Here is a 15,456-nt window from a genome sequence, read left to right on the forward strand (position 1 = left end):
AAAATTTATTCGTTTACATGATAACTTTTTCGTCTTATTAAAATTCGTCAACAAGAATTACGAAGATTTTACGTCTTTTCATAAGAAAAAACTATATAAGAATATAAAGGCTTCGATGGCCATAGAACAAGCTAAGAACAAGTTAAGAACATTAAAGCTTCGTAGACTTAGACTCCAATTTCTTAGAAAAATGGACAAAAATACCTACAAAAGGGTGAAATATGAACATGTTAAGAACATTTTTAGGCTTAAGACTTAAAAGTAAGGAATATCGAAAGGCTTTTCGGAGAGAGTTTTTATATTCCCAGCCTCAAGAATTTTAGATCCTGAGTCCCTATGGCTGTAACTCAAAAGTAAAACTCTATTCCACACAATATTCAACAAAGAACTTGCAGCATACTAAAATGTCTTTTGTGGCTTTTAAAAATTTTCATTGACTTTGACCAGGGGGCAGGAACGCGTCCCAATACCCCTTTTGGCCATCCCCTGTACCAGGGCTAACTATCTTTATTATCTTCTATCCACTTCAAATTCAATTTATATATATTTCATTTTTTTAAGTTATCTGTAAAAAACTAATATCAGAAAGCTCTCGATTTAAAACACCATCAGACTATACTAAACCATTACTTATTATATAAATTTGCATACCACTTGCATATATGTAAATTTATTTGTTTGTATCAGTTATTCGATTAAGAAAATATTATTTCATAAGATGTTTACATTAAATAATAAACGTAACACAATATTTTTGTTACCATGTACATTGGTGTGTTATAAGAATTAATTCGAAGTACTTTAACGTGCAGCTGAGTACTGTAAAATTGCATAATTTAAGAACAATTTTATAAGAACAGGGGATGGTGTGCTAAAGTTAGACTTTCAAAATAGTCGCCTATTACGCTACAGCCAACGCTCGCCTTACTCACTACGTTTCTCGCTTAGCGAGAAAGTCTCCCAGTCTCCTCGGACATATTTCTTTTCGCATTCACATCTCATCATGTAAACACCAGGATGGCTATTTGGTGCAAGGGGACGTTTTTTCTGAGATGTGGCCTTAACAATGTTTTCAAATTCGACTTGCGCTCTTACTGTCCTGTAACCGACACTTCGGGAGAATTTTATAAGCTTTGGGCTACATGTTTTTTTTTTTATAAGCAAGTGTATGCCCCTTGGTCAGGCTCGAGTATGCTTAAGCTTTCAAAGCATCCAGACATAGAATATGCTTATTATATGCTTAAGAATTATTATGCTTTTGATTCACCCAACCAAATTTTTTAATAAAATCTTTAAAATTTTGTTAATATTCGATTCAAAAAGCATTTAAATTTTTGAGCAATGGAATGTGGCTAGCCGTGGAATGCCTTTTCTTACTTGACCACTTGCAAACCTTTTTGAAAAGAAAGAAAACTTGACTAGTTGAAAAATATTTCAGGCTAGCGTATATGCTTATGTTATGCTTAGGAAATCTGCAAATCTGAGCCTTCATATGCTTATAAGCGTTATGCTTATAAAAAAAAAAACATGTATAGTATCAAAGGTAATTTCAACCTTTTCCCTGTGTATCCCAGGCTTTATATACGTTACTAATTGACGCCAGGACAAATGAAATCTGAGGTTTTGTTTTTGAATTACGTAATCTTTTGCGTTCGAAAAGCAGAAAATGCCTACCCTGAGTATCAGAGGCCAAGTTTTCAAAGATAAAATATTAACGAATTTATTCGAGCTGTGATTCTCACGGTAGACAATGCCAGGGTATTATCTAGCGCTATCAGTAGGCATCAAAAAGCTGATAATACGCAGGGAACGAGGTTGAGGTAATTTGAGGATCGATTCTCTTTTTTTGGTCATCTTGGCTGCTGTCAGCTGCTCGATCTCTGTTTGGGTGGCCGTAACCATCTGCAATTCAATGCTCATTTATTCTCGAAATATGCCGAGTATATGCCTTTAAAGCTCCCGGGCCCGGTTGTTCAAAAGTCGATTAGAGATAAATTCCGTTCACCGCTAATCGAGATTAGATTTTGATTAGTTTAAACTTCCGTTGCTCGGACGTCAGATTAACTAATTAACTAATCTAAAATTTGGTCGATTTAATGCAGATTTAAGGGCTCTGGTCATAGTGAAAAATCAATTTCAGAATTTGAAGATAAAACCTTATGTTTTCGCTTCTTTGACATGTTTAAGAACGAACTGCTTTTGAAAAAATGAATTTAAGTAATTACATCATGATTAATTAAGGAATAAGTGTGGCATGGACCTTAATAAAACGTCAAAACGACGTTATTCATATACTTTTCACAAAAAAAGCCTAATCTCATTGGGGAAATCGTTTTATTGTTTCAAACTTTTTTTAAGTTAATGACAAGTAGTTTCTTTTTTTAGATTTTTTCGGAAAAATTTTCTATTTAACTACATCCCAAGTTATAGCTGTTTTTGTATGGAAATTTAGTGGAGAAAATTGCCAAAAATGAGGTTTTTTGGAGATTTTAAAGGAAAGATACTTCTACAAAAATTTTCCGAAATTGTATTTTTAGATACTAAATAGATTTCGGAAAATTTTTGTGGAAGTATCTTTCCTTTAAAATCTCCAAAAAACGAACCAAAAAAAAATCCAAAATGTTTGATTTTTACCGAGATTAGGGCTTTGAAAGGTGAAATACTCTTCTTCGAAAAACTCTTCGTTTTCTTCTTCATTTAATTTTTTCATCTCAATTTTTCGATTTTTAAATTCTAAAAAGGTAGGTTTAACAGGACATATAAAAAAAGTTATACATTAATCTTTTTAAAATGCAGAAATTGCATGTCCAGAGCCCTTAAGCCTAATTTTTTCGAACAACCGACGGCTCTATGTGCTAATCGGCGCTAATCGAGATTTAACTGAAAATTAAGCTAATCGGCCGCTAATCCCACTTTAGAACAATCGGGCCCAAAATGTTATGCTTATAAAAGACATGGAGGCTAGAGAGGAATCTTTCTCATTCAAGCAACCCAAGTGAAACCTTAAGAGCTGCGGTACATTAAGTTTAAATATTGAAAGACGGATTTGAATCCAGCACGCACACACTCACCTCATCCCCGCGTATCCCAGACTTTATATTCTCAAAACAATACACGTCATAAAAAATCTGACTTTACAAAGTTAGTTAAACTGCAATGCAAAGAAAAAAAAATAAATCTGACGTTTTGTTTTCGAGTTACGTAATCTTGCATTCGAAAACCAGACAATGCTAGGGTATTATCTGGCGTTATCATCAGCAGTAAGCATTAAAAAGCCGATAAAACGTAGGGGACGAGGTTGTCTAGCACTTCTTGTTTCCGCGCAACATATTTTTCAAAAGTGGCGACGAGATTTTACTTTCAATCAATCTAGCGTTTGTGTGAAAACAATGCTTTTGGCTGGATGGATCTAGCCATTTCTCCCTACCCTGGGTACCAGAGGCTAAGTTTTCATAGAGAAAATATTTATTTATTCGAGCTGTGATACTCACACACAGTAATTTCTCCCGGAGCTTTGATTTGAAATCAATGGTTGGTATGTTAGTCTGAATCGGAGACTTCCTATAGATATACTTCCTATAAGAAACCTTTTTTGCTAGAGGATGAGCAGAAGCTTAATGGTATGTATGCCGTCGCGTAGCCTGTACCATACCAAACTCTTCTTCGCTGACTGAAAAATACATACAAGTTTTTTCAAAATATAAAAAAACGCCCGTGGTGCCGCACCGCCCTCCCTCAGAAGAAGTACGCCCATTTCTTTTCGATAACGGTACCATAATAAAGAAAAGGAGACGCTCATTGACCAATATTGAGATTAACACTCCTTAACAGAGACTTTTGAAGAAGTTCTAAGCCAATGCACGACACGGGAATGCATAAAGCCTCTGAACGGAGATCAAGTACCAGTCTGTTTTGGCGGCGAAGGACAAGAAGGTCAATAAAGCTCTATGATAAACTGATCATCAAAATTGAATTGAATCAACCAAGTCTTGGAATCCTGGAATATCTCTGGAATCAAAAAGTATTTCTGAAAGAAATCGAAGATGAGTGGTACTCCATATATTGGCAGTAAGATAAGCCTAGTATCTAAGGCGAAAATTAGGTATGAAGGCTACTTGTACACCATCGATCAAAATGAATCAACTGTTACACTGGCGAAAGGTAATTTCTTTTCTAGCAACCGTATTGCTCGTCGAGAAATTCTAAATAGCATTGTTTTAGTCCAAGAAGATACTTTTATCTCGATAGTTTAACAAATATAGCTCCTTTCATAATGACTGATTTTTTAAACCACTTTAGACAGGGCACAGAAAAGGTTTGATACCCCAGTCAGTCTACGCCACTACCCCGATCAGGAAGATTCTTCTGAATGGGAAGATTCTTCTAAATGGGGAAAAAACTTCCCAAATGGGAAGAATTTACTTGTGTTTTTCTTCCTGTGTAGGAATATTCTTCCTCCGCCAGACGGTACTAATCGCAGGGCGGGATCGAATTGGCGTATCGCATTTCGCAATTTGCGATGCGTTTTTGGATTACTTACAAGCTAAAAATTGAAAATTGATGCATTTTAGGATACAAAATCATGCTTATCAAAAAATTGCGATGCACTTTCTATCCCTTATTTCGATGCCTGAATCGATAAATTCGAATATTAAAGTAATCGATAATGATTGAAGTAATCGTACAACCACTTATCGATTAACAATCGAATGTTGAGTACCAAGATTTCAAAAAAATTGTGAGTAATTGATCACTTTCTTAACAACCCTTCAAGGACTTGATAACCCGTTTGAGTACATTGATTGTTATTGATAACATTTGACAACTTCGATAACCAATTACTATGATATATCTTTAAAACCAAAAAACTGACCTAAAAGTTAAAACCAAAGCACAAAAAGAAGCCCTGCACCATAAAGATTGACCCCCTTATTTCCCTGCCATTTTGTGTGCCCTCACCCTGGGTTTCCTCAAATAACTCACATCGGGCATTCTGATTGGTAGGAGAAAATGAAAGTGGTTTTTGCGTGTTTTAATTGGGCTCTTCTAGAAAAAATTTGATATAGGGGGTGGGCGACAGAAATTTTCAGATAAAAAAAACACTCGGAAGTCCAGTCAATTTTTCAAAGTGCTTCGAAAATTCTGCTTAATTTTTTATTTGAACCCTTGGAAATTCCACATAATTTGTCAAAATTTTGGAAAAAGTATCAGAAATTTCAGATTTTTCCACCAAAAAATTGACCTTGTATTGGAAATCCAGGAATTTCAAAAAAACATTTTGCCTTGAAGGCTGGAAAGTACTCAATGCAATCGAAGGTACATTCAATATGATCGGAGGTAATCAAAAAGTAATCGAAATGATTGAACAAATCGAAAATGATCGAAGAAAATGCCATAATCTGGAGTCATTGAGTATTCAATCACCGATAAAATCGATAGGTGGTCACTGACCACCTTCGATCGTTAGCGATCATTATTGATTACTTCGATCACAATCGAACGTTCGATTAGTACCGTCTGGTCTTCCTCATCAGGAAGTTGAAAAGTTACAGATTGTTTGTCAAAGCTGTATGATGGCAATGATGGATGTGAAACTCTTGTTTACTGTAGTTGAAGGGGACTTGGAAAGTTGAAAAATGAGTTTGGGCAAGTTGCGCAGTTTTGTGAGTAAACACAAAGTTTTCCGTACCATTAGAAACAAATCCTTTACAATCTCATGCCGGTTATTCCAGGAAAAATAGGGGAAAGATTCCTGAACGACAGTACTTCGATAGACAATTTTTTCCTCTTGGGGTCAATTATAGTTTAAATCATCCTCACTTATTCAAATTCATCCTATTGGGAGATTGTTGAATGTAAACATTGATTTTCTGGAATTAAAATACTTTTTTAAAAATCAGGTTTCAATATAATTATTCACTGCTATTTAAACGGTTGTGGCTTCTTCACAATTGCAAAAGACACATCTGGACTTGTTTTGTAGTTGTCAGTCCCTTAGTTTGTACCGGGTGCGTTACAAAAAAGTTTCTCTCTTTAAAACTAGTTTTCTAGAAATCTAAAAATTTTAAAAGAACCATTCTAATTTCATTGGAAAGGAGAAAGATCAACTTAAATTTCAGGGGGGGGGTCAACATTTATAATATCAACCCATAGCCCAAAAACCTGAATTTTGACCTTTTGAGCTAAGTTAACACCACCACCCCAAAATTGGTATCGATACCAACTTGAAAATCATAATTTTCAGAAAAAGGGGGGACCCACCCCCTTAATTTGGTATCGATACCAACATGACTTTTTGAATTTGACAAAATATCATGGGACCCACACCCTAATTTAGTACCAATACCAATCTGACAAATTTGAGTTTAAAGCTGTTTAAAGGGAACCCACCCCCTCCCACACAAACAGGGTACTAAGAGAAACTTCAAAAAAACTCATTTTTGAAATACTCTTTCTTCAACGAAACACAAAAAATGTCATATGCTAAAATAGAAAATGACTGAAAACTGACAATATAATAAAAACAAACCCAATTAAGCTAGCAAAATCAATCTGAATCAATATTATCTGAATATAATTGATGTGCAAAAACTAGGAGAAGCTATTATTAGTACATAATTTTAGAGCAGAATAGATTCACTCATTACCAAATGCTATCACAGAAAAAATGCTTTTGCTTCAGGCTTGATCCAAAATAAAACTTGGAAATATCAAACAAGTCCAAAATAAACTTATTACTCATTTACAGTCATTATACTCAAAAGCTAAAACAAATCCAATTGAAACCTGTTTAGACTGATATGTACCCCGGGGTATTTTCTAGCTATAAGGGCAACAATTAGGAAAGTTTTGCTGTCATTTTGATATGGATACCAACTTTCTGAATCATATTATTTAAAAAAAGGGGTACCCACCCCCTATTTTGGTATCAATACCAACTGAGGATAACTCTTTTTTCTAAAAAGAGGGGGACCCACCCCCATCAATAATAACTTGACTTTTCAGACTTTTAAAGGAAAAAAAGACACCACCACCCGGCTATGGGTCTGGTATCTGGATGTTGACCCCCCTGTAAATTTTGATGTGTAATTTAGTGGCCATCAACTTTCGATTTTCGAATTTTTTAACGGCATTTGGGTGTTAAGGCTCTGACCCCTCCCCCCCTCGACCTTAACGGCCATCAAATTCTCTAAAGTTAAAAAAATTGTCAAAAATCAATGAAACTCTATAAATTTTCTCCTTCACTTTCATTGTTGTTTCGTCTGTCGTCAGCTACTTTAATTTCGCTACGGCTTAGCTCAGTTTACATTTTAAAAATAACGGAGATAATTTCTAAACTTTTTTCCGAAAGTTGCGTGAATTAATTATCTCCGTAGGCGTAATCATAATCAGTGGCGTAGCCAGGATTTTCAAGGGGTGTCGCAAATTTCAATTTTCAAATGGGCGGTTAGAGGGCGGTTGTTAATTTCATTAGGGCGGTGTTAAAATATAACGCCCAAATACTTCCAAACAACCGGGGGACGTTATGGGCTGCAGATCCCAATACCTGTGAACCCCAAACACAGGCCACGTTGCACGTGGTTAACCGGCAACTCACCATTAGACGAGTTTGAGAATTTGTTGCATGGGTGGCAGAGCCACACTTTGGATCGAAAATATACAAAGAGTGAGTGTCTCGTTCGTAATAATAGCTTGTGGTTTCTAAAAGAATGATATTGCCCTTTGGGAAATTCCTTTTGTCCTAGGGAAATTCCCGGATAAACAAACTCTCCGTCTTACAGTTTATGCGCTCCTTTTGTAAAATATAAAATGAAATTCTATTGCAAAGTGTGCGGATGGAGAGTGAAGGAAAAATTTGTTCATTTTTTTCAAAAAGTTATGTTATGTTCGTGTTATATAGAAAAGTCAACAAGAGAGAAATTCGTTTCTTAAGTGATAATTTTGTGATTTGACATAAAAGTATTTTGTATGATTTTTACAAAGCTCATCATAAAAATAACCTTCAACAAAATAAATAAAAATTACTTTAGACTAGCAGGCTAAAATACCGTATACAAAACAATGTAATCAATCCCCCCCCCAAAAAAAAAACATTTTCTTGAGTCTTGATCTCGTATAGCTGTCACTGAAAATAAGCACCGACAATTTTATGTTCTTCGAAAACGAAAGATGTCATTGTCTGTAAAGTCTCAAATTCATAAAACAACAAGAAACCACAACCAGACAAAAACCAATAACTGTCTATCATCTATGGATCTATCCATTACAGTATCAATACAATATCATGTCATGCAATCCAATCAGAATACAGAACTACAGCATAGGATCTGTACAAGTACTCTCTCTTATATATTGCCACATACGATAGTCAATGTTCAATCACAAATCTTTACTTTATTATTTGCCATTCTGGAAACAAGCAACTTTTGCTGTCTTTACGACGAATAGCATTCTTTTTTCTTCATCAGTACAATTCTTCCCAAAAACAAGAGAAGCACTATTAGGTCTTGAAAACTTTTTCTGATACAGTATTCCAAATATATCTCTCGGCTCTCTCATGGTAATAGTCTCACATCATAATATAATCGAAGAAAGATCTTGCATTCAATGAGTCCCCTCCTCTGCAGCCTACCTCCTCTTCTACTCGTTTTCTGATAAAATAATTATAATTTACGGTCACCGACGAGACCTCTTTTGTTCTGCTAATAATTTAACAAAGAGGATAACAATAAATATTAAAGTCGGTAGCCGTGTCATTGTTTTTGTGCAGACGATGAAGGCCAAAGTGAAGAAAAATTTCTTATTTTACGGTCCCGGAGCTGTCTTCATTTCTACCGAGCTCTACTAAGCTAAGGAATCGCAATACTGAATTTTGATTCGGTGCCGTAAATTTATTGAAATCTAAATATCTCCGCCAATTTAAAACATCGCCGCCAATTGAAAACCGCCCATTGAAGGCGACGTGATTTTCTAAAAAAGCTGCACGCCGCGCGTGTCCGTACGAGCGCTAGTCGCCGCGCGTCGTCCTCTTATTACCAGCGCTTTTTATTTCTTGTCTTTCAAAAACTTTTGTTTGTCAAAAAAGGGTGTCGCTGAGTCTTCAGGAGCGACACCCTAGTGACGCCACTGTCATAATCAAATAAATAGCGGCATTTCAAAGAAAAAAGATCAAACGTCTGCGAAATTCAAGGGCCGCGCGGCCCGTCTAAACAAAAGGAACACGAGATATAAACATCGGGTCGTTTGTTTTGGTTAAAATTATTCTAAAAAATAGCGAAGTGAATACTTTAGGTATGCGACTTTAGCAGATCTTAGTTGATAAAAGGAGGAAAAGAAATATGGAAAGTAACATTTGTATGGAATAAACGTCTCAAAAATCGATATTTTCTCGTGAAAAGAATTGATATGTGGTGAGTTGACCCCTAAAGAGATTTTCGACCTTCCCTTAACGGCACATGGTCGACCCCCTCCCCCCCTTAACGGCAGTCAATGACCCCTTATTAAATTTGATTCATTAGATAAAAAAATATTAGAAAAATATGAATCCCCTTAAAATTCAAGTAAAAAGTCAGTTGTAGCAAAAAGGCATAAGCAAAGGGACTTACAGTAACCGAGGGAACACCCAGAAAGTGCAAATAACAGCCGGTTGGTAATCACCGGACACTTTTTGGTTCCCAACAGTAAATTTTAGTGAAAACTTGAGATTGTCTAAAAATTGTAATGAGCACTTTTTTCCCCTACACTGTTTAATTTTTTTATTTGTTTTTCCCTTATAATCATTAGCCTTAATCACATTAATTAAAACATTGTGGAAGACAAGTGCAATGTTTATGACTTGGTGTTTAAGCCCTATCGAGAGCTATTATGTCACTCCCAGATCCCCAGCTTTTTTCTTGCTGTGCTCAAAATGTCACAATTTGCTATTTGCAAAACTATTGACCAGATACATATGGCTGTATTTCCATCATGTCAAATCCTATGAAACTAAATTCCTTGGGTGGAAATCTTTGTTTTCTTTGATAAGGAGAGTCATTGAAGTTCGAACTTTCAAAACAAATTTTGGTCCCCATTCATGGTTAGTGAGATTAATACCACAGTATTGAAACTTGATTTTGCAGATCAAAATGATATTTTTAAAAGGTAAAAATATGTACCACCAAAACCCATAAATCATGGTAATAAAAATGCTAGTTATATTGTGATATTGTTGGCTCGTGAATGTAAACGGGGATAAAATTTTATGGATGCCCCATTTTGTTTATTGATGTTTCTAAAATTGGTCTTTAAATTAATTGTTTTATAAAAAGCCATTTCTTGCAGGTTTATATCAGAATATCTTATTTATGATGGCTCTTCTTTCAAATTAATTTTTATATCAGGGTTCAAATAAGAAAGATAGTTTCAGTGGGTTAATAGCCTGTAAATCCTCACTTTTTAGGATTTTTCTAGATCATGTCGATTTTCGCTGTTTATACTTAGTGAATTGGAGATAAGCTATTGTAGTACATTCTGTCCATTTTTATTTGGATAGTTGTGATTTTTAGGTGAAATTCTTTGATTTCCACCATCAAAAACAATGAAATAAAGTGCTTGTAAAAGGTACACCTCACTTGATAGTTCTTTTATGTAAATCTTTAATGTTCTTATTATAGTCAAGTCTATGGGAACTGAGGATAGATGTCCCAATGAACCAGTACCAGCACGCGAAGAAATATTTGAATATATTGTCTTTCGTGGTCATGATATTGAAGACCTTCATGTCAGTGAAGCTCCAAAGAAACCACAACCAAAACAAATGAGTGACCCAGCGATTGCACATGTAAGTAGTTTTGTTTTGAATACTAAATAATTTAACCAATATTATGATATCAAAAGATCATATTGTTCAGTTTCACGTCTTTACGAGTCATTTTCTGGCTATTAAAAGACCGGTCCAATTTTCAGGTACCTAAAATTGCTGTGGGGTCACAAATATCACCAGACACATCCAGTAAATAATTCTGCAAAAACTTTTAGGACGTTTTAGGGTATTCAATTATTTGACCAATTTAGATCGGTTTGGGGATTCTTCACTCAATTTACTTTTTTTGTCATCAGTTATTTACTTGTCTAAATTGTTTGATAGATTGTTTGGGCAAAACTGTTGCGCATTAATTTTACTACTGTGTTGCACAAATGACTTAAATATTGGGGGCACAAGAATCTTTTTTGTGTTGGTGCAATGCAACATGTTCCATCCATCCAGCCCTTACAGCTGTTGTGTTTGGTGAAAAGAAAATAGACAGAGCCCGATATTTGAAAATTTGTTTTGGCAAATCTGGGCCAAAAAGTGCCTAAAATAGGGCACACTTGCTTCATTAGTTCTTTCTGATATTTTCCTATAAGACCTGTCAAGACAGGCCAAAGTTCTTTAAAAAGTGGCTTGACCTGTTTTGTTTTTTTGCGGCATTTTTTTTGGCAGTAAAAAATCAGATTTTCTTATTTGTGGAAATTCCCTTTTGTAATTTTAAGGAAAATAAAGATTTCTCGCAATATTTTTTCTGATTTTTTTGGTTTGCATTTTCTTACTAATATTGTCATCTTTTCTATTTCCTTTTTACATCAGCCTTCCCATTTGCTTTCATTTTTTTGTGAGCTTTCCTGAGCTTTCTCAAAATTGAAGATATTGACTTGCTGTACAGCTTATATACATAAAGAACTTGTCATCATCTTTTTACAGAGTGGACCAATCCAGCAAACTCAAAACTTCTCAAATCCACCCAATCAATACCAAAACTTCAATCAGTTTGGAGGAATGCCCAATCTTGTATATCCACAATACCCGCCTTCACGCCAACCTGACCCTTCAATGAACAGACAAACGCCACCTAATTTACCAAGGACACCTACTCCAGAACCTCTCAAACAAAGTACAGGTGAAGAGCGCTCGTCAAATCAAGGAAGATCTCGAACTGACAGTAACAGAAGTAGTGACAGAAAAAACAGTGTTGATAATAAGTCTAAAAATAATGATCACCGTGATAATCGCCATGATAATCGTAATAGATATAACAATAGAGACAATAGAAGAGACAATAATTCTCAGAATTATCGTGATAACAGAGACCCAGAAAGAAGAGACAACAGGAGAGATAACACAAGATACAATCGAGACAACCGTGACAATAGGGATAATCGAGAGAACCGTGAAAATCGAGAGAACCGTGAAAATCGTGACAACCGGGATAACCGCAGTAATGATCAAAGTAGAGACAAAAATAACTACAATGACAGGAGACGTGGTATGTTGATCCATATAAATGTTTATTTTAAGTTTCAAAAATATTGCAATATTATATCTAAATCTAGTTTCCATAGATTGAGTATTTTAAATCGTGAAATATCTGTAAATGTGTTATGGAAAGATACTTTTTGGTTTTCGAAGTTTTAAGCTTTAAACTAAATTTCAGGTTCAGGCAGTCGAGGTCGTGGAACTCGTGGTGGTGCTGGTGGTAACAAAAACACAACTCGTGGTACACGTGAAAAGTTCACCGAAGATTTCAACTTTGAAGAATCTAATGCAAAGTTCAACAAAGAAGAGATTGAAAAAGAGCTATTGAAAGTCTTAAACAAAGTCAAGATCGAAGATGATGTAAGTTTCTTCTAAGATTCTTTCACCAGCCCCTTTTGAAACTGTCAGTTGTTCAAGACATCAGTTTTGTGTCATCTTTAATATTTATCAGCATAATGCAACTGGAGTTTATAGTGTTTTTTTGTTTCCAAGAAGAATTCTGAGGCTTTCTCGAACAGAGCCATCCCATGGAATCAGATATTTGTTTAGTTTCACAAACTGTCCCTTCTGAACGTAAGAAAGGACAGAAGTTTTTCAAAAATTTGATCGTTGTTTACCCTTTTCATAGCAGGAAAACATTCGCTCTCAAAGGGGTGACGAGATCTTAATTGTAAGTATTTCCAGTTATTTTAAATAAAATTGTTCTTTTTTCAATTCATTTTTTCGTTAGGACGAAGTCGAAGACAAGGTCGAGGAAAAAGAAGTCAACGACAATGCTCCATTACCTTCACCAGACAAATTTTATGATCGTTCCAAGTCCTTCTTTGACAACATCTCATGCGAAGCAATGGGTCCAAAGCCTGCTGCACCACCACAGCCAAAACCTGAAGAGTAAGTTCGCCAGAGTTAATTAGCACATGTGTTGATTGAATTTGCCAACGATACGATTCTTCATTTTTGAAACCTCCAGAAGCTTTGATAAATTAGGTCACAAAGCAACGCCTGCCATGTTATGAAACGATTATCAAAATACTATTTTCTTTGAAACTTCAAATCTACACCTAAGAATTCATGCTGGTAAAAAAGTCGTCATAGCATATCATTAAAAAGCCATTTACTTTGCATAGTAGACACGTGTCCCGTTTAGTTTTCAATCGAACGCCGGATTGGAAGAAAAATCTATCACAATATTTCGAGAAATTTTTAACTTTTCTTGCTTGGAAAAGGTTGACGATATTCCTCTCTAACCCTTTTGGTTTGGTTTAGATGACAAAATTTTATTTTCAATAAACTTTTCAACATTTTGCAAATTTTAGGGGAGTAATGACTCGTCGCCAAGAACGTGCATTGAACGTCGAGACCTTCGGATCACAAGCTGGATATTATCGACGTGGCGGATATCGTGGTCGTGGTGGTTATCGCGGACGTGGCCGAGGAAGGGGCCGAGGTGGTAACAACTTTCGCGGACGTGGTAATTACCGTGGCAATTCCAATCGCAACTGGGTAGATTACGATTTCGACTATGAAGCAGCTGGAATCAAGTCTCGAAATCCTGCACCCAAAACAGCAAGTAAGTGATTCTTTTGGTCTCGAAACCCACCCAAAACAGCAAGTAAGTGATTCTTTTGGTTACACGTTTTCTTTTCAATATAATGTTTATAAGCAAATGCAGGCTCAGTTTTTTCCTACTTAAAAAAATGTTCTAGAATTCTAATTTCTAAGATTAACAGACCCTTTTTCTCTTAAAAAATTATTTGCATTTTCAACGTTTTGTCTTGACCTTTTTGTTTTTACGTCAATTACAACCAATCAGCTGTTGGGTCCGTGATGTTATGTCAGAAGACATTGCAATGGTGCACATCATGAATACTAGAAAATATGCGAATTCAACTATTTTATTTCCCGCTTCAAGTCATTTGCATCTTCAACGTTTTATCCCGACGTTTTTGTTTTTGAACCCACTAATCAGACATACCAAGTAATATACGAATTCAACTATTTTATTTTCAGCTACCTCGTAACTCCATCAAGGATATTTGCAACGAATTTGTAAATAAATCGCATGTGACACTTCAGTTGCTTCAAGTTGCTACCATTCTATTCTATTGAGTTTATTTTTCAAGCTTAATTATTATTATTATTGTTGCTGTTTTTATATCTATTCTCAATAACCCTCTACTTTGAGCGATCCAGCTTGCTATATCCAAACTCTAAGTGAGTGAACACTGTAAAAAATCGCTTAGTTCTTTCTAAATTTAAAACCTCTCAAATCATCTTCCAACCAAGTAATGTATTTATTAGCATATGAGAATTTTTATAAATTTATTGTTTAATTTTTATTCTGGTTTGAACCTTTTCACCAATACTCGTGTTTTTATTAGAACTAATTCCGTTTTGACTGACTGAAAATAACTCGGTCTAACACTACATTAGCATGCCAGCTGTAACTTAAAGTAAGCCTTAATGCTGGTGCTATGTAATATAATACAATTTTAATGATTGTGTTATTTTTTTGTTTAGAAGTACTTGTATTTTCTATCGCTATTATAAACCAGAAGAATTTATTCCGAATTACATTTTTCTTGTGAAACTTATTCTACCCTGGTAATGTCTGCAGAATAGTCCAAAAAAGGTAGCTAAAGATTCTTCAGTTATAGTCCATACAAAAATTAGTCTGATTCGCAGACCTCTAGAATTTTGGATGTTCTCTCCATTTTTTAAGGTGTCTCTTGTTTTTCAGAATTTCAGCCAAAATCCCCAAATTTTGGTCAAAATTATAAGCGTTCGGAAGCTTGTAGAATCAGTTTTGATTTTCGCAGTGTTTGAACCCTTTTATTGAAATTATTGCCCCCTAATCATCTTTTTGTGCTTTCGGCCCTCTTCAAAATTAGAGGAAAGGTTATCCTTAAGATTGATGCTAATAATGGTAACGTAACGGATTCGTGCTCTTTCTATATATCTGTGGTCTCAATGCTTCAAATGTCATTGTTTTAATTGTCATAAAATTGTCAAGGATTCAGAAAAATCAAAAATATCAAGTTCCTGATTCAAACTGGAGAGGGCGAAAAAAATTGAAAAATTTGGAAAAGATATACTCTTAGGTTCCAAATAAAAGGGGGGGTTGGAAAATTTTCGAAATTTTACCTAATTGCCGGGGTTGGAAATTGTACTTCTGAAAACCCAAA

General features: G+C 35.2%; 1 protein-coding gene across 2 annotated transcripts; it reads left to right on the forward strand.

Moving 5' to 3' along the window:
• The first annotated feature begins 3,886 nt into the window (after positions 1-3,886).
• LOC136814793 (protein LSM14 homolog A-like) lies at positions 3,887-14,845 on the forward strand. 2 transcript variants are annotated; one of them, XM_067071216.1, is made up of 8 exons: positions 3,887-4,161; positions 10,653-10,819; positions 11,720-12,281; positions 12,450-12,631; positions 13,002-13,162; positions 13,588-13,812; positions 13,858-13,883; positions 14,282-14,845. In XM_067071216.1, the coding sequence occupies exons 1-8, from the start codon at positions 4,044-4,046 to the stop codon at positions 14,290-14,292; spliced, it is 1,452 nt and encodes a 483-aa protein (XP_066927317.1). In that variant the 5' UTR covers positions 3,887-4,043; the 3' UTR covers positions 14,293-14,845. The 2 variants fall into 2 exon arrangements, with proteins under 2 accessions (XP_066927317.1, XP_066927316.1); XM_067071215.1 differs by lacking the exon at positions 13,858-13,883 and having other exon boundaries at positions 13,588-13,841.
• The last annotated feature ends 611 nt before the right edge of the window (positions 14,846-15,456 follow it).

This window comes from Clytia hemisphaerica, unplaced genomic scaffold (genome assembly GCF_902728285.1).
Source record: "Clytia hemisphaerica strain Z4C2 unplaced genomic scaffold, Clytia hemisphaerica genome assembly, whole genome shotgun sequence".
NCBI classification, from domain to species: domain Eukaryota; kingdom Metazoa; phylum Cnidaria; class Hydrozoa; order Leptothecata; family Clytiidae; genus Clytia; species Clytia hemisphaerica.